We start from the raw sequence: 19,340 nt of genomic DNA, 5'->3' as shown, positions 1-19,340 counted from the left end.
AACACGTTTTAAAGAAGGACGGTGGGCGCTACAAAAAAAAAAAAAAACGGCTGATGAGCCAATCGTCATATGAATCCAGAATAAGTCCCAGTTTTAGAGGTGTTTTAGATAATAACTGACATCCCTGGAAGCCACACCCCTTCTCCGTCTTTGAATTGTGTGATGTCTCCCACTAGTGACTGGTATCTTTCAACTTGGGGCTCCTCAGCTTGATCAATTGATGTAGCTATCCATAAAGCCCGGATAAATGGGGAGGGTTGCGTTAGGAAGGGCATCCAGCGTAAAAACATGTGCCAAATCAAACATGCGGATGATCCGCTGTGGCGAACCCCTAATGGGAGAAGCTGAAAGAAAGAATACAATTGTTAGCATTTAATTTCCCCCCGTCGTATTGAAAAAAGAAGTTTCCTAATGTCTGTATCTGAACTCAAACTAAGGAGACAAGTGGCAGCCTTGTTTTCCCAAACACCCGATGGTTACAGTAAAACCCTCATAAACAATCACGCTCCAGTTTTGCTTCTTGGTCATGGTGCAATAGTTTCTCATACACTTTCATGTCCTGAAGGTGCCAGCCCGTGCCAGAGTGTCCCATCTGAGACCGACACTGACAGGCATCTCATTGTCCCTCTCTTCCCCCCTGATCCTAGACCAGTTTTGCACTTCACACTGGAACTTTTATGTCTGAGACGTGATTCAGAAGAGCAGGAAAGGGCGCTCTCTAGTGAGAGATCGCCTGCAGCCAGACTCATCTCTCTAATTGGCTGTGATCAGCTGCCTGCCATCACTAACCTTTCCTTCAGATCGGAATAAATTCCTCATCCGCTCCTATTAAAATCTCCCCTAGAGACAAGTGGGGGGAAAAAAATCTTTGCCTCTCTGTCCGTGTTGGAAAGACGTTTTAATTAGCGGCTAAGCAACACTTGGCGCGTGCATTTGTTGTTGAGGAATGGTGATCAATTTTAAAGCCATAAAGAGGGGGAGCTGTAAAAGGGCAGCAGCGGTTATTAATTGGGGGCGTGATTTGTGGGGCCACTGGCATCCGGGCACTTTCAGGGTGAGTTATACGAGGGCGAGTCGTTCGATCGTTTGGGGAGGAGACGGAAATGAATGTGCTTTTCTTTACAAAAAAAGAAATGAGGTTGGTCAAACTCACGGTTGGTGTGTGAGAGAGAGAAAGAGACACGGAATGACAAAGAAAGGTGAGCAAGGGCGACAGAATGACAACAAGAGAGAGCTGACAAAGACGGAAAGGGGAACGACAAAAGCGAGAGAACAGTGAGTAACAGAATAGGACAGAGGAAGGAAGAGAAATGAGAACAGGTTGTTCAGATGCAGCCATTCCAGGTAGAAAAGCGCAAAGTGCACCGATTACCGAATGACTCACGAAAAAATGAAATGGTGCCTTTTCTTTTTCCCTGTTTCTCTCTCTCTCTCTCTCTCTCTCTCTCTGCATGTATGACTCAGAGTCATCCTCGATAAGGTGCGAAAACTCGTTTTTAAGAGCCAGCGTAAGCTGTTGTGCTTTAGAAAGGGCACACTTCCTGATTAAAAGTTAAACATTTAGTCATGTCACGGGATGCGCAAGTGTGTTGTTGTTTTTTTTTCCTTTCTTTCTTGCTTTTTAGAATTCACAAAACTATTTAACTCTTACTATGGAAACCGAAGGCAAGTCAGAGAGGCATAGATTAAGTTCAAGGGCTCTTATTCTGAAACTAAATGTTCAGCCATTAAAGAAAAAAGCCTCATGCTGGCATTTTTCACGGCAAGAATGTGTCTCAACTCTCAAACCCGCTATTATGACTTTTACTGTCCTGCAGGTAAGATGCCAACAAGCTTCCATTCGCCACGGTGAGCCGAGACGATGCCAAGCCTTGTTTTGCAGCAGTGGGATCAAACCGTTTACCAGGGGGGATGGGTGAACAAAAGAAAAAAAAAAGATGGAAATAACCCATAATTCAGCAACCTTGTGTAATTTAGCATGACAAGTAGCCAAACACATCCACTTAGAGTAATTGTTCTCATATGTGGAGTCTCGGCCTGGATTTTTGCGGTGAATTGAGGTAGCTACACAGGAATGTATCCTCAGGCCTTGTCCTTTTTTTTTTTTCTTCGCCTTTTCCTCTTCCAAACCCCTTTATCTCCACAGGGATCATGGATACACAATTTAGGAAGTGAACTTTCACAGATTAAGGGTATTTTTCTTGTTCTTTTCTTTTTTTTATTTATAAACAGTCACCTACTTTTGTCTCCCACACACACACAGCTACACAAATCATTTCCCTCATGCCAAACGTATCATTTTGTTCTTCGCATCTCAGCTTTTTATTTCACAGCAAGAATCTAACTTTCCGCATATGCGATGTTCAGTGCGCTTTTCTCTCCCCGAAGCTACCTGGATAGGTTGAGTGAAGCAGTTCTCAAAAAATTGTGTTTTTGTGTATTTATAATTTAAGTCAGGTTTATAATTCACCCCATTCTTTGGTCTAAATTAGATTAAATATACACTATATCATACAGTACAGACCAAAAGTTTGGACACACCTTCTCATTCAAAGAGTTTTCTTTATTTTCATGACTATGAAAATTGTAGATTCAGACTGAAGGCATCAAAACTATGAATTAACACGTGGAATTATATACATAAAAAAGTGTGAAACAACTGAAAAATGTCATATTCTAGGTTCTTCAAAGTAGCCACCTTTTGCTTTGATTACTGCTTTGCACACTCTTGGCATTCTCTTGATGAGCTTCAAGAGGTAGTCACTCGAAATGGTCTTCCAACAGTTTTGAAGGAGTTCCCCGAGAGATGCTTGGCACTTGTTGGCCCTTTTGCCTTCACTCTGCGGTCCTGCTCACCCCTAAACCATCTCGATTGGGTTCAGGTCCGGTGACTGTGGAGGCCAGGTCATCTGGCGCAGCACCCCATCACTCTCCTTCTTGGTCAAATAGCCCTTGATGCCTTCAGTGTGACTCTACAATTTTCATAGTCATGAAAATAAAGAAAACTCTTTGAATGAGAAGGTGTGTCCAAACTTTTGGTCTGTACTGTATATATACAGTATCTCACAAAAGTGAGTACACCCCTCACATTTCAGTATCCATTTTATTTTATGTTCTCAAGGGAAATACTATAGAAATGAAACTCGAATAGTCAATGTGTAGCTTTTACAGCAGTACAGATTAACTGTCCTCTAAAAATAACACAACATACAGCCATTATTGTCTAAATAACTGGCAACAAAAGTGAGTACACCCTAAGTGAACTTGTTAAAACTGTGTCCAACGCGTCAATATTTAGTTCGAGCACTGCCCTGGAATTCACCAGAGCTGCACAGGTTGTTGCTGGGATCCTCTTCCACTCCTTCATAATGACATTGTGGAGCTGCTGGATGTTAGATACATGGTGCTTCTGTTACTGATCTTCTTATTATCTTATCATCTGTGTGGAGAGCAACAATTCTAACTCTCAAATCCTCAGAGAGTTCTTTGCCACGAGGTGCCATGTTGAACATCCTGTGGTCAGTACTCAAAGCACAAAATTTGCTCTGCTCTACTACAAGATACACAAATCTGTATGGACCTGTCAAGCAGACAAAAACATGACCCTGATGAATAGGACGTTGCTTTGCACGGTTACACAACGTACCGTTGTTATCATTAAGGGTGTACTCACTTTTGTTGGCAGCTATTTAGACAATAATGGCTGTATGTTGAGTTATTTTCAGAGGACAGTAAATCTATACTGCTCTACAAGCTTCACTTTGACTACAATATGTCCAAGTTTCATTTCTATAGTATTGTCTCTTGAGAAGATCTACTAAAACGGATGCTAAAATGTGAGGATGTACTCACTCTTGTGAGATTCTGTATAAATATATGCAGCTTGGGTGAAAGCACTGAGGTCGAAACGTTTCACAATAAGCAAAATGGCCCTGTACATCATTTGTCATTAATTTGTAATGGCAAAAAGACTTTGTGTTGTGCCACTACACATCACCAATGGCACCGTAATGCATTTTATCCATTAGAGTGAGTAATAAATCCGATGTGTTTTTTTGCCGTTTGCTTATTTCCACTGCCCCCCTTCATTCCCCCGAACATTATTCACCGCTCATATTTCTTCAAACTGCTGGAAGTGCACGAAAAATGTGGACGCCGCTTGTTGGAGAACCCCAAAGTGCTTTTACATGGCAGCTATCTGGCTTCATTTGCCGCTTTCTGCGTCACCCTCCAGAAATCCAGCCAATGGGCTTATTGTCAGTGGAACAGGGACAGAAGGAGTGAATAAGGGGCTATTAAAGAAGAGAAATAATTACAGCCATCAGACCAGACATCCAGCCTCCAGCCAATCAATGATTTGAGTAAACTCTAGAAACAACTGCAGGTCCAAATGACGGCAGACATTCTGCAGAAACTTTAGCATTTCCCCCTCTGTTCAAGAACATACTCAGACTTGGCAATTAGTTCTAAAGAGATAATGCATTAAAATAAACCAGGAGACTCACTGACTGCCTACGTGTGATAAAAGCACTAACTAAACTTTCAAATTTTTTTTTTTTTTTTAAAGACAGAAACTCAACAGGCGCTCGATTCGCAGTCGATGCCGTTTTCCAAGCTCGCACGTGGAGCAAAACAACCAATTAATTCCACCCACACTGGTCCGGGGGAGCGCTAGAGGCCCCGGGGGAGGAGGGGGGCGCCGGCGGAAGGCTGTAATGGAATGAAAATGCTTGTAATTGGACCGAGTTGTTTAAAGTGCCAATCCCAATGCAGTGCGGCAGCCGGCTCGCCTGGGCGGCATCGCCGCTTTAAAGTGGGACCCACTATGCATTATTACAGTAATGGCCCTTGAAGCATATGCCACTGACAGCGGGCAAACACATTTGGGTAAATAAAGGTGCACACATGCTCAGTGTTTGCCAGAAACAAGGGTGCTTTGTGACAGTGGACGTGGTTTAACGTGACAAATTTCGGATTGCATCATGGGATGACTCAAGGTTACGAAGCCGAGTGACGGGGCAGCTGCTAAATGAAAGGGAAATAAAGATCCGCCTTGACATCCCACACAGACAAAAATCCGCAAGACACTCCTCTTTCCTTGTGCATACAGAGAAATGAAAGTCATGGTCCAGCCTGGGAGAGATAGGAAGCACGCTCAGGCCTGTAGTGGTGTCACCATTGTGTCAGTGCAATTAAAGTGAATAGGAAACGTGTGAAATGCTGGAGGAACAGTGACTTCTGTGCACCATATCTCTCGCTATCTCACTCACACACATTCTTCTTTCTGTGTGTGTGTGTGAGAAAGAGAAACAGACAAGCAGTGGACAGACCCCTACAGGGCCGCGTCATGTCGCTAGCTCAGACTGCACAGACAGACCGAGCAACCTGCTGTTTATCAGCACCCACACACTTTCTCAACGACTTTTCTCCCATTACGCAGGAAGCCAGAGGCATCACTACTCAATGCAAAATTAGCCCTGGGAACAGAAACCCGGTGTGTGCGTGTGTTTCAGGGGAGCTATATGTGATAAAAATATCGTATTACAACTTATCAAGACATTTCTACGACACACTCTATGTACGTATATCAGGGTTTATACTGTAGTAGCGGTGCTGCATTAAAAAAGATGTGGAAAATAACTGATAAATAGTGACTATAAATATAGTTTAGCACCAAACCGAAAGTTGAACATTGTTTAGAACCTTAACAGTCAGCGATAAAATCAGTGTTTTCCAATGATATAGCAATACTCATGATATTTTAGAAATCATCTCGAGTGTGGGCGTAGATTTTGGTGTAGCGAAACATTGAGTAGCTGCATTAATAATTCTGTCAACGAGAGGCCCTCGCAAGGGTAGTAAGACAAGCCTTTGTGTTTCTTTCCCCTCACTGACCCAAGAACAGGTGATGTTCACTCCAGCAGCAAGTGCACTTCCACCACATGAAGTAAAATCCTGCCATCGAGACGTGATGAGGCTACCAGTCACACTTCTATAGCTGTATTTCGGGAACATGTAGTAGGTCTCTTGCTCGCTCAGGCTGCCAGAAAAAAAATAAACGGAAAAAAAACAAGAACGTAGAAACATAAATCTAGCTCAGAAACGGCAAAAACATTTAAAATAAATCAATTCTGTCTAAAGTATTAAGCTAATGCAGAATAACTACTCTAACAGCACTATATAGGAATCTGCCGTTTTCCAACCATGTTCCCTAAGGAGACTAAACTGGCTGTTTTTTTTCCGCTTTTCCCTGGAGGACAGAATCTGAATGTGAATGTGCCCTTATCTAAGCCCTTTTTTCTTTGTCTTGTTGAAATAGAAGTGGAGTAAAGGCTGATTATATCCTGTGTAGAGCAATTACTGTTATCTGTTTATTATATATGTATATAAAAGGCAGTCAGTGCACGTCCACTCTAATAGTATCAGCTCAGATTGGATGAATCACTCGGATATTAGCATTCCAGTTGATCAAGTAATCTTCCCTAAGGCTGAACTTGCATTGCGGCGTGAACTCTGTAGGGCTTTCTTTTAACTGAGAAGGCAGGGCGTTTGCTGCGGACCCCATGCTGGTGCGAATACTGTCAGACTGAGCTTGGCGTATTGCAGAAAAGTAGAACCGATCGGACGGCGACCGCTGTGTACGTTGGTGTGTCCACAGCACTCTGGTAGGGATTAGTCGCAGCAAGTTACTGCCTCTGTTTTTTTTTTTTTTTTTTTTTCTCGCTCTCTCTTGCTTGCTTTTATTCCCTCGCCAGCTTTACACCTCATTCTTCGAGTTTGTGCAAGGTTACCGAGCAAAGCTGAAGGACTTTATTCATGCATGGTGTACACTCAACACTGTCCTTTATTATTATCACGGGTACACCTGCAACATTCATTCAGTTATTCATTCCAGTAATATTATGACATTATGACTGGTGAAGTGAATAACACTGATTATCTCATTATCATGGCACCTGTTAGTGGGTGGGATATATCAGGCAGCAAGTGAATATTTTGTCTTCAAAGTTGATGTGTTTAAAGCTGGAAAATGAGCAAGCGTAAGGATTTGAGCAAGTTTGACAACAATAGACGACTTGGTCAAAGTATCTCTAAAACTGCCGCTCTTGTGGGATGTTCCCGGTCTGCAGTGGTGGGTATATATCAAAAGTGCTCCAAGGAAGGAACAGTGGTGAACCGGCAACAGGGTCATGGGCAGCCAAGGGGCATTGATTGCACGTGGGGAGCAATCAGCAGACAAGCTACTGTAGCTCAAATTGCTGAAGAAGTTAATGCCTGACAGGTCAGGACCGTTTCGGCAGCAAAAGGAGCAGCTTCAGTTAATATTTACATCAGACTCATTCTTAAAGCCTGGCTGTTAGCTCCAGATGAACTAAAAAGGATTTGCAAAAACACAAATAACATACAGATAATAGAAGGACTTGAGAATGACAAGACTGAAATAAGTACTCTTTAGAAATGTAGTGAGCAGAAAAGGATCCCAAAACAGGTTGAAATTGAATGCGGTTAAAGTTAAAAACCTCTAATTTCAGATTCTCGATTTGGAGCATTCCACAGATCCAGATAGTCTTTGTCTTACACACCCAGCATGTATGAAAAACCTTTTTAGTTATTCTCTTCCTTGTGGAGAAGAATGTGAAACTTTAAATCGGGCAGCTCGAATGAGAACTAGCCTCTCAGGTTTGTGGCCCTAAACAGGTTGCCGTAGGGCTCTATTCTGTGTGTTATTACCTCCTCCTCAAGTCCTGACATCACGCTCTCCCTCCAGAACATAATATATATGTAATGAAGCCAGGAGCTAGCCGAGTGAGACTTGCTCCTCTCTGCTTGCACTATTCTCCAGCTGGCCTCTCACCTATTTCATCAAGTGCAAGAAAGGGGGGAGAACTATTGGATTTTTATTAGAACGGCGCAAGAAATTCCTTCGCTTTCCCGCTAGGCTGACGTTGCTTGAGCACAGGATGGGCAGGAGATGGAGAGATGGAAGAAAACCCGGAGGTGTCGACACCAGCCTCGGTCATCCATCACTGTCGGCCAAACTAATTCATATGTGAGATCAGGTTTGAGGCCCGAGGTGACTCCAACCGCCAATCACAATGGCCAGACAGGAAGACCAACCACTCGCAAGCTAACGGTTCGCCCCGCCTTCAAAACAACCCCAAGCTTTAACACAAGTTTGACAAGAAGCGACAAGGTTTCAAGCCCTCTTTGGTGTCAACCTGTCATAAAAAATATACACATTGTATTCTAAACATGCCACAAACATTAATCAATCACCTCTTCTCCAATGGGATTACAATGTCCTGTCTGGTTGAACAGGCAGTGGTATTAGGTATTGTGTATTTCTTTCTTTCAGCTTTGCTGAGTCGTTCTACTGTTGCTATCAGCGAGAAATGGGTTGGAAGCCATTTGTCAAGCTGATCCCTCTTTGCTCTCAGCGATAAAGCGAATAAAAGTGTCAACAGATAAACAGGAAGAGTAGAACTGAGAATTAGAAAATGTCAGATCTCTGTGTCAAAGCAGCAGTGCTATAGAGCTGGGAATCAGGGCAAAAAAATACGTAAACCGTTTCCCTTTTCTCAACCTAACCGTTTGCGTTGAAGCTCAATTCCTTTGAAAAATCTTCCAAAATCCACATCATAGCAAAACAGCCTCCAGAAAAGCCATCAATGTAAATAGCTGTAATCAGCATGTACTCCTTTTTCTACCTCGTACTAGTATTGACATTATTGTACTCAAGCTGGAAGTCAAATATGTATCCAAGGAACTTGGTGTGTGTGTGTGTGTGTTGGGGGGGTATGAAGCAGCACGGTGCATCCGTGGAAAAAGTGGAAAATATCTTTATTCCAGCAGGTGTAGCGAGTCAGGGAGGAAGCTGTGGACAGATTTATGAACACCTGAGAGGGATAAAGGGCACACGAATGTAAATATTGGATCCGTCCTCACCTTCTAATGACACCTTTCTAGAAGATGACATTCTTGGAGGACGAAGCCTTTTTTTCCTCTTTATTTTTTTTTTTTTTTCCTCCTCTCCTTCTTTCCAAAGCACGACATTGGCATTTGGCGTGCGTGTTCAATTACAACCTTGATTTCCAGGGCATAAGATGCAAGTGCTCCAGAGAAGAGTGTAACATATAAATAGAAAATGTAATTGCACTCCCAAAGGGGGGCCAGAAATGAAAATCTAACACAATCTCAAACGAGTTCGAATGAAATATGCAAAAGGAACGAGCATAAAAACGAGTGCTAAAATTGGAATTTTCGGATGTTGGTGTTTGTGTTAAGGGTCAGATTTCATTTGACGCATGGTTGTATCCGGCATTGGAGTTACCCATTTAAAGTTATCCTAACCTATAGGAAATGCATTTATCTAAGTTCTGGGAAAAACAATTAGTGCTGAGCAGTTAGTCGAAGAAATGTGAGTGATATTGCATCAGAAAATATAACAGCCAATCATGATCCAATATGCAAATAGAGGTCAAGAAACAATGGAAGTGAGGGGTCATGTGTAATACTGGGGGAATTTCTAATTTGCATGAAACTAAAAGCGTTGTCATTTCTCTGCCTTTCTGGAAATTTCTACAGGTAGCACGACTACTTGCTGCTGTATGCTTCAAGCAGTGACTCATTGGTCCGAGTTTTACGTTTTAGTTGCTTCATCGTCAAGCGTCCAGATCGCTGTCACCTGTTCTATTGAGGGAATGAGAACCATATCAGAGCGATACACACGATGTCTAACGTACCTGTATGTTTTTGCTTGGCAGATCTCAGAAAATCCTTTGACCAAGAGCCTTTGGGGAAAGAGGTGTCTCTCGAACAGGAAGTGCTCCTCCAGTGCCGTCCACCTGAAGGAGTCCCTGCTGCAGAGGTGACCTCATTCACTCCACGCAACACAACAATACAACACCACAGCACTCTGCTGATGAAGTTTATATCAAATTAGAGATCGCCTTTTGTTAGCAGAACAAAAGACAAGCCAAAGTCCATGCTAGCTGACGAGCAGATAACTAAATCACTAAGCCTAAATGTCAGACTTTGTTTAAAAACATTTGCCTCAGTGGCCACCTGTTAATCTGTATTTAGCTGCACAGGACATATTGATCCAGACATCGATTGTACCTGCAGTGGTCTGTCAGATGAACTTGGCCTAACTATACCAGAAAGTTCCAGCTAAATAGAATTAATACACGCCTCCTTTTTTTTTTGCTACAATGCTTTCTGGTTTTTTTTTCTTTGAAAAGAGAAAAGAAAAGAAAAGAAAAGAAAAGAAAAGAAAAAGGAGGGGGGAGCTAAAAGCTCTTAAAGGAAAGCAGGCATCTTTACGATGACAAAAAAAAAAAAGGATTTAAAACCCGCTAGCGCAATGCCGAAAGGCCACGTTGCACCCCTTGAGTCCAAATTTATGGAAAATCCATGAGCTAAGCGTCCTACAGGCAGCTTAACCAACCAAACGGACAGATTTGAGAGGAAGGTTTACTGTTACATCCTCAGGCTCTGCTTGTTTTTTTTTTCCTTTGCCAGCCTCATAATCACCTTAACACGTGTCACCATTAACTTTTTAATCTATCTACTGTAGAACTGCCACACATACCTGAGTGTACAAACTGAGTGTGTATTCACAAAGGAGTTCGTTGTGTGATTTCTTTTTAATGGCTTTTATGAAAGAAAAAAACAAAAAAAACAACAAAAAAAAATATATATATATATATATATATATATATATATATATATATATATATATATATATATCTCAAAGCACCTTTTCCGCAGTGGTTTAAACGGATGGCTCGGTGCAGATAAGGAGCCCTTTCAAGCCCTGCTGCAGCTTTTGAAATGTAGCTTTGGATATTTCCTACAGACTTCAAATGCTTGTGCAGAACGGCCGCTCATGCCTCTGCCGCTGCCAGAAAAATCTAACGTCATGTAATGCTAATAAGCACGTGCAAGTAGATTAAACCGGCCAATTAGCGAGTTTCTACTTCATTGACGAGACATTGCACAGTGTTCAGTTTACTAATAAGCGAACGTTGACCCAATCCATTTTTTTAAGCTATTGATGTAATGAATAATAAAAAAGCTCCCGTGCTGTTTAGTTCAGTGAGTTACTGTTAGCACAGCAAAGCTGATTGTTTCTCAACAGCAGCACACCAAGAAGTTTCTTTATTCGTATGTTAAAGCAATTTGTCAATGCTTGCAATTTTTTTATTGATCGAAGAACAACACATAGTTTTTATCCAATTATAGGTACATTAGTGTGTATTGTTGTAAAATAAAAACTGATACTGGACAACAAGGACAGAAGTATTCAGACACCAGACTTTTCCAGCTGTATATGATTCTTCCCCGAAACGATTCCACAAAGTCGGAGGCACACAATTGTATAGGATGCCTCTGGATGCAGTAGAATTACATTTACCCTTCACTAAGAGACCCAAATCTGCTCCAGTATGAACACGAGCAAAACACGAGCTTCATGAGGATATCTGTTGTATGACTTGGTGTGGAAGATCTTCAGTGGTATGCAAAAAAGCTCTGACCTCAACCCTATTGAACACCTTTGGGGTGAGTTAGAACGCTGACTGCACCCCAGGCCTCCTCACTCTACATCAGTACCTGACTTTCCTAACACCCCTTGTGGCTGATGAACACAAAGCTACACAAGCACACTCAAAAATCTAGTGGAACATCTTCTCAGAAGAGTTGAAGTTATTCTAACAGCAAATAGAAACTTAATGTGGAATGAGATCATGAGCACATCGGAATCTTACTGTCAGGTGTCCACAAACTTTTGGCAATATATATATATAGTAAATCTCCTGATTCTGGTTTTTACTGTTTTATATAGTTTGTTTATTATTAGTCTCAGGTTATACATAAATGTGGCTGCTGTTACCATAGAAACGTATCAAAATGATCATAAATATGAACCAGTGATTTTGGCCTACAGCCGAATCTATTGTAGGAGCTGCTGTAATAGAAAAACAAATCAGCACTTTCGGACTCTGCGTCTTAACCGGTGGCCGCTTACTATTCTTCGTTCGTGTAACATTTTATAACACCTTATTACTCTCGGCTGAAAACGACCCTGAATATAATCAGCCCCATAGAAATAGCGTGAAAAAAAAGAACGATCCGGGTTCATTACAGAAACGAAGCCAATGCAGTAAAGGCTTTGTGTGTTAAATAGTTAATAAATAAAGCATGCGCTCGGCCCAGCGTGTCCACTGAAAACTTCAGGATTCATATTCAATCTTACTGAGATGATGTTTCTCTCGTGTTGATCTGAGAGTAACAAGGTGATATGAAGGTGCGTGATTTTTGTGTCATTTCAGTTTTTTATTTGCACACCCACTGCACGTCCACACACACACACACACCATCAGGAGGCGTGCCGAACATGCCCATTTCCATTAGTATTGTTTAGATTGCTAATTGAAACTGGAGGTGGAAATCGCTTAAATAATTACAACACGCAAGATTTCTACTTTACCTGGAATAATTAAAAGTAATTTCTTGTACTTCTACTCAATTACATTTGCATGAAAATAAAACTTTTCCCTCATGCATTTAGAATAGGGACTCTTTTACAAAGCTTGTTCTCGTCACTAACGACAGATATATTTCAATTTGCACTCTATATATACCAACACCCTAATCCATTCACAAATTGATTGGTCAGGATTATATATGCACTTACTGAAATACGTTATTCATTTCTATAGTAACGAATTGCACAGAAACTTGCATGCTGAATATTCACTCTAAATTGAAAGAAAACAAAATGATAAATATAGAAAGAAAAAAAGGAGGAAAAGTGCGTTTTTACTTGTCAGGTGTACTTTACAGCACAGCGAAATTCTTTCTTCGCATATCCCTGTGATGTTAAGAAGCTGGGGTTAGAGCGGCGGGTCAGCGGTGATACAGCACCCCCTGGAGCACTGAGCTTTAAGGGCCTTGCTTAAGGGCCCCAAGAGTGGCAGCTTGGCGATTTCAAAGGCTTGATCCCAGAACCTTAATCACTGAACTTAAACCTTCTCTTATATCTAGCTGTTTAGTGCCATTTTGGAAGGAGTCTCAGTGTCAGCACTCAGAGAACAAAATGACAACCAACAGTAGCTTTTATTGTGGGCATTCTTTAAAATAAAATGTAACCATAAATGGATAAAAAAAAATATAACTTATTTTAATAAACAAATCGTCAGATGTGCGCTATTGGAAAATCAACTTAGGGTAGTTTCGTTTAACTTCATCACAGAACCAGCACTGATTGTTTCCCAGAATTGTAAAATTCCTACTAATGCATATTATATTTAAAAATAATTAATAAATCGAACTTTTTATACAAATTAAGCCATTCTAATTGTTTTAATTCGTTTACATTTTTTAATAGTACTTTTAATCTGTAACACTTGTATTATTATATTATTAAGCACATATTATTATTTATATTTTGTTTATTTTTATTCTATTATTTGTTTTTTACCCCTGAACAAAATGCACATAATATCTGTTGGGCCATTTAAACTAAAATGTAAATTTGAGGCAGTGATAAAACACAAAAAAAACTGCTTTGTAGAAAAATCAGGGGGACGTCAGATGGTGATTTGAAAGTAGAGAGAGTGTCGATTTGATGTTGCTCTGAAAAGGGGCCTCGGCTGACCTGGAAATGGGCAGTTAAGTGACTGGAACTGCGGTGCTTCCACTGCTGATGGAAGTGCTGACAGTACTAAACAGGCCATAATCAGCAGGGAGCTGCTCACCTCTGATTTTAGAAAATGGAGAGAGCTTTTTTGTTAACAAAAAAAAAAAAAAAAAAAAAAAAAGGAAGAATGTTAATGCTGGAGCAACACCCAAGGCAAACCCCATTTATTATTTCAGATCCCCAAAATGCTTTGGATGTATCAGGAAATAGAAATACAGGTATTTATAGACGTTTGGCTGCAAGGAGGTTAAAACTAGATGAATTCCAGCCAGCAAGGTGTGTTTTTTTTTTTTTTTTTTTTTATTGCAACTGTCAGAGCTAAGACATTCTAGATTTCCTATACAGAGTCTCTCGCTCTCTCTCGCTCTCTCTCTCTCTCTTTTTCTCTCTCTCTCTCTCTCTTCCCGTCATGGCGGTTTTTGCAGTGAGCCTGAATGGCCGTAATGAGAAGTCTAGCAAGCCAGGAATGAAATTACACAGATCATGCAATACAATAAGGACTCGTGTCTTAAGCGGTATAAACAGCTCGCCTCAGGGCTGTGAGTGAGAACACAAGTCCTTCCTCCTCTCTCTTTCTCCTTTTCTCTCTCTCTCTCTCTCTCTCTTCAAACATACACACACACACACACACACACACACACACACACACACACACACACACACACACACAAAACGCCAACAAACAGAACCATCTCTACCATGATATTTATCCCATTTTGCTTTATTTCTTTCTCTTTCTTCCTCTTTTTCTCCCTTTCTTTTGCTTCCTCTCTTTTATCCTGCTAAGCAATTACATCTGCCATAAGTGACAACAAGCTCAGAGAAAGAGTAAAAAAAAACACAATTTGATTTACTCCCCTCGCCGTTGTTTAATGAGATTGGCAGAAATGTGAGCGAAGACGCTGAGAGATCGTCAGCAGCTCAGGAAGCGGACCTGGGCGTTTTTTTTTAGCAAGCAGCAGCATGGGATTAGTTCATAGGCCGGTGAAAGCATTGACACCGTGCATCTGCTGCCCTGTTGGCATGACCAAGTGCCAGGATCTCGGCTGGGGGACGCAGCAAGAGGCAGAAACTGCAAAGAATCGGACAGAGCCGGGGTTAGCGGGGCCTGCCAGGCCTGTCGGCTCGCATCAGCTCCTCAGGATGCTGAAGGATCTTCAGCATGACTAAACCTAAGGTGTGTTTTTGGCGGCACGCCGTGGCCTTTGTCATTCTGCCAGATTAGTTCCCGGCTCACCTCACCTCCAGGTGAAGAAATAAATCCAGGCCTTCTGGTTGTTTTTTTAACAGTTAAGACTGTTTTCACAATCAGTCTTGCTAATGGTTTACAACGGAAAGTAGCTAAATCTAGCTCAAAAAGTCACCCAAAATGGTTTACCTGCCGTCTAATTTGCATATTCATTAAATCATTATTGTTAGAACAATAGGGTTTTATTAGAGTCAAAATAAGTCTGGAATAAAATACTGATTGTTGTTGGGACAGTGGTGTTCAGCAACTGGTGGTTGGGAAAATGGTGATTGCCATCAGGAGAAATGGTGATCAGTGATTATTCACTGAAAACAATGGAGATCAGGGATAGAGATAATTTTTTTCCTGAACCTGAGGAGAGCTGGAAAGCCATATCAGGTTAAGGACATTCAATAAACTGTGCTACAAAAAGCCGGATGCCGGATTTGTCACTAGACTTTTTTTTTTTTCCCCAAAATGAATGTGCTAAACGGAATCTAAAAAGTCATCAAATCCAAGTTGGCTTGTCTCGATTCTTGTCTTCTGATCATCTCTTCTTTCCTGAGATTCAGCTTTCCTGCCCATTTTTTCTTACAATTTTTCCAGTCGCAGGCATCTAAAGTTTCACAAATCTCACGAAGAGAAAACAGATGGGTTGTGGCTATGGCTACGGCTGCGATCAATCCTCCAAAAAGGAAAAGCAAAGATGTCTTCCAACAGCAGACAGGAACCTGAGAGACAGAGACAGAGAGACAGAGAGAGAGAGAGAGAGAGAGAGAGAGAGACGAGACTTGCTGAAACGCCAAAGCTATGGCTCTCGTTATGATCCACGGCAATAACTCTTGCTGTGCGCTGGGAAGGAAAAACAATCTGATTAAGAGGGTATTAGACTCTAATGCAATCGTCCATCCTACTCGTGTTGCTCATATATTATGTCCTTTTGTATGATTTAACTATCAGGCGTTTGGATCAGGTGTACAAATCCCCAATCAAATCAGACTACAGTGAAGTATAGCAGATAGTTTTGTTTCTCTACGTTTCTTGTACACTGTATTAGACAAAAAGAAAAGCTTTGGCTTATCACAATTTTGTCACAATTCAATTAGACAAAATGATATATGATTACGCTTGCAGGGACGTGTCCCGCTTTTTGCATTAGGACACAGGATTGTACTGTCCACGCACAAGCGATTAGGATTATGTAATGAAAATGGCAACATCGGTCAAATGTAATAAAATAAAAATAAAAATGTAGAGTGACACATTATGCTAATGGCCTTCTGAAGCAAGCCAGCCATTGTTCAGGCTCGAGGATGTCAACTGTAAATGTAGCATACCATCGCTTTCCTACTGTATGCAATTGCTCACCGTGTTGTTTGCGTCGAAAATGAGGCTTGTGGAATGAGCCATATTGTAACCAAAATGCCGGAAGAATCAGATCATTCTTTTCCCCTTCACTTAGAAGGCACATAAACATCGAAGCCAATTGGACTCTCAGACTCCATTCACTCAGAAACTTATAAACTCCCTTCCAGGAAGCGCTTTGTCTGTCTGCGCTTCTGTCTTGACAGACGAATCCCTAGGCAGAGGGATGTATTTCAGCCTGCCCTTTGCCGGCCCAAGCTGGTGGAACCGTCTTCATCTTGATAGTGGCAGCACTTCCAAAGCCTTACAAGGAAAACAAGCTGCAGACATTTATCTTGGCGCTTTCTCTTGCCCATTAAGAATGTGCATGACATACTGCGACTGTGGCTTTTTTTTCTCTTCTACTGCAAAATAGCACAGCAGTTGGGTCATTCATATGAATCATGTGCTGTGAATATATTAGAGTCATTCATTCAGAGTCAACGTCTCTCCAGAGTTTTCTTTACTTATGTTTCATTCCCCTCGCTTTTCTAATCGGTTTAATGTCTTGCGTGAGAAAAAAATGTTAACATTAAACACTATCATTACTATGATTATTGTTATTATTATTATTAGTTTTTTTTCACTCGCAGCTTGTAGTTTTTGTTTCCACGAGCATCTGTCAGTTAATTTTTATGAGATGAATCTCAACTGGGGGCAAGTCAAGGATATGGCAACTCTTTGAGAAGCATTGCTTTTCATTTCCTCCCATGAACTCCTTTATGTGCTCTGAAGGAGCTTGAACACTAGCAAGGCGAAAGCTTTTTTTTTTTTTTTTTTTTTGCTTTAGCTTTTTCTTTACCCTCCTTTCATGACCCCCTTTTGCAGAGCAACGTCTTGGCAAGCCCATAAAATGGTCTTCGGATAGTGGAGTGAAAGAAGGCTGTATTTCTGTTTCTCTCTTCCTTTTCTCATGGCACTTAGAAACACTTGTCAGAGTGCTCGGATAAAGACAGGGTTCAAAGGTGATGGCATGCCGATGCGCTTGGTGAGCCCGTTGCCATGGCAGCGGAGTTTTTCATTCAGGCAGTTGCCGGGCAGGCTGGGGTCCTGCCGGGCGCTGGTGGGGAGAAAGTTATTGGCGCACCCTGGGGTAGAGGCCTATGCAGCCTCTGAAAAACACTGACCCATTTTACACAGCCTAGGAGACGGCTGGAGGAACGTCCAAACCCTGGCTGCACGCAGCAGGAGTGCTGAACAGTTTGCCAACTGAGAAGCAAAAACTCATGCACTGGACAATGGAGTAATTTTCTTGAATAACATTAACACAAAATTGACTTTACATTTTTAATTAATTATTATTCATATTAGCTGGAACATATACTCAAATAACACCTATCCTAAGTTAGTTGCCTTGCTAGGGAACTTTGCTGGTTGATGCAATATAATCTTAGCTTAATGATTTCTAGCTTGCTAAGGAACCTATCACATTTTGTAGAATATAAGACCTAGCTAATGTCAGCTAGCTTGCTAGGAAATATATACACAATCCAATAGTCACCTAAATGTTAGCTAGCAAAACATGTACAATATGCTAGTTAAGTTGTTGTTCGATGGATTGCACAGGAGGTGTTATAGGCCTAATATTTGGGCTAGTTCAAGGTTAGTTAGCTTGCTATGGAAGTTCTCTGCTGGTTAATACACGATACATTTTATCTAAAGGATTACTAGTTTGCTAAGAAACCTTAACTTGAGTGTACATTATAAGACATATAAGATATGTTAACTAGCTTGCTAGGAAATATGTACACAAGCCAATAGTCCCCTAAATGTTAGCTAGCGTAACCTGTGTGCAATATGCTAGTTATGCCGTTGTTAGATGGCTTGCACAGGAGTGTTTTAGGTGTTTTAAACCTAAAGTTTTTCTCAATGGCACAATATTAATGGTCCATTATCTGGTTTGCTAGGAACCCTAAAGCTAATTGTTACTAGTCGTGTACTATTTAGTTATATAAATACTGAAACATTGAGCACACACTGAATATTGTTATACACTAACTGTGCACTTTGTTAGGAACACCTCCACAATGCTTAAAATAATCCTGAAACAGGCGAAGAGCTTGTTCACATTAACAGCTTAGAAGAAAAGTTATTTCTGTGCATTTGAGAAACATTCATCAGTTCTGTAGGATGAGATGCCAGAGGAGAAGACGGACTATTTTGAGCTTACAGGATGTCTTCAGATAACCACTCTGTACAGCCATGGTGAGCAGAAAAGCATCTCAGAGTTTACAACACATCAAACCTTGGGCTATAACAGCAGAAGAATGCTACAGCATGCACAGACTGCACAGTACAGAAACGGTCATTTTAAATGACTTGACATATTAACGCCCCAACGGTAATATATACGGTAAAAAGGATCTGTACTGAATAGTAGTGAGAATGAATGAGAACCACACTGGCCAAGTGTGCTTATCTTCGGTTTGTTCTATCTGACAGTAAATGATTGTCAGCTAAAGCGATAAGAATGTGTACAGGAGTATATAGATATTTCTGCTAACTAGAATGCAAAGTGAACACGCGAGGAAGGGCACAAGGGATCGAGCTCCAACACACTTCAGCCTTATTATAATGAAATAGACAACGGTGTGCTTAATGTTATTTAATACCGTTGTTCAATTAGAACTCTTTAGTGCTCGTTTATCTTGTTACCTGCCGTTTTGTTTGGTTCGAGGTACGCTGCAGTAGTGCAGGTCCGCAGGGAATCGTTTTTTTGCTGAATTAGTGCATTCATTGTAGAAAAGATTTGCAATATTAATGAGGCTGCACACGTTCGTGCACACACACACATAACCTCACTCCTTTTCTACGATACCTGTACACTGCTGAATCAGTCGAGGGTTTTGTAGTTTGCAAACGACTCGAGTTGTGACAGAGAATTCCCCAGGCGCGCTGCAGTTCACCGAGCTTTTCGATCCAGTGTGGTATATACTGTACTGCAAGTACGAGTTGTTCTTGACCCCGGCTTGGCTACGCTTAAATAAGGGAATAAGTTGTAAAGTG

At 41.2% G+C, this 19,340-nt stretch overlaps 1 protein-coding gene across 3 annotated transcripts in view; it reads left to right on the top strand.

Moving 5' to 3' along the window:
* The window catches only part of unc5cb (unc-5 netrin receptor Cb), a 152,822-nt gene that overhangs the window by 83,231 nt on the left and 50,251 nt on the right, over positions 1-19,340 (top strand). For 2 of the 3 annotated variants that reach the window (XM_046861266.1, XM_046861264.1), the window contains exon 4: positions 9,765-9,868. In XM_046861266.1, the coding sequence (XP_046717222.1) occupies positions 9,765-9,868 (104 nt within the window). Of the gene's footprint in view, positions 1-1,738; positions 1,818-9,764; positions 9,869-19,340 lie in introns of those variants that run through there. The other variant, XM_046861267.1, reaches the window with a different exon arrangement.

This window comes from Silurus meridionalis, chromosome 11, assembly GCF_014805685.1.
Source record: "Silurus meridionalis isolate SWU-2019-XX chromosome 11, ASM1480568v1, whole genome shotgun sequence".
In the NCBI taxonomy this organism is placed as follows: domain Eukaryota; kingdom Metazoa; phylum Chordata; class Actinopteri; order Siluriformes; family Siluridae; genus Silurus; species Silurus meridionalis.
Note: the sequence above shows the minus strand (reverse complement) of the source record. Positions and strands in the feature narration are given on the sequence as shown.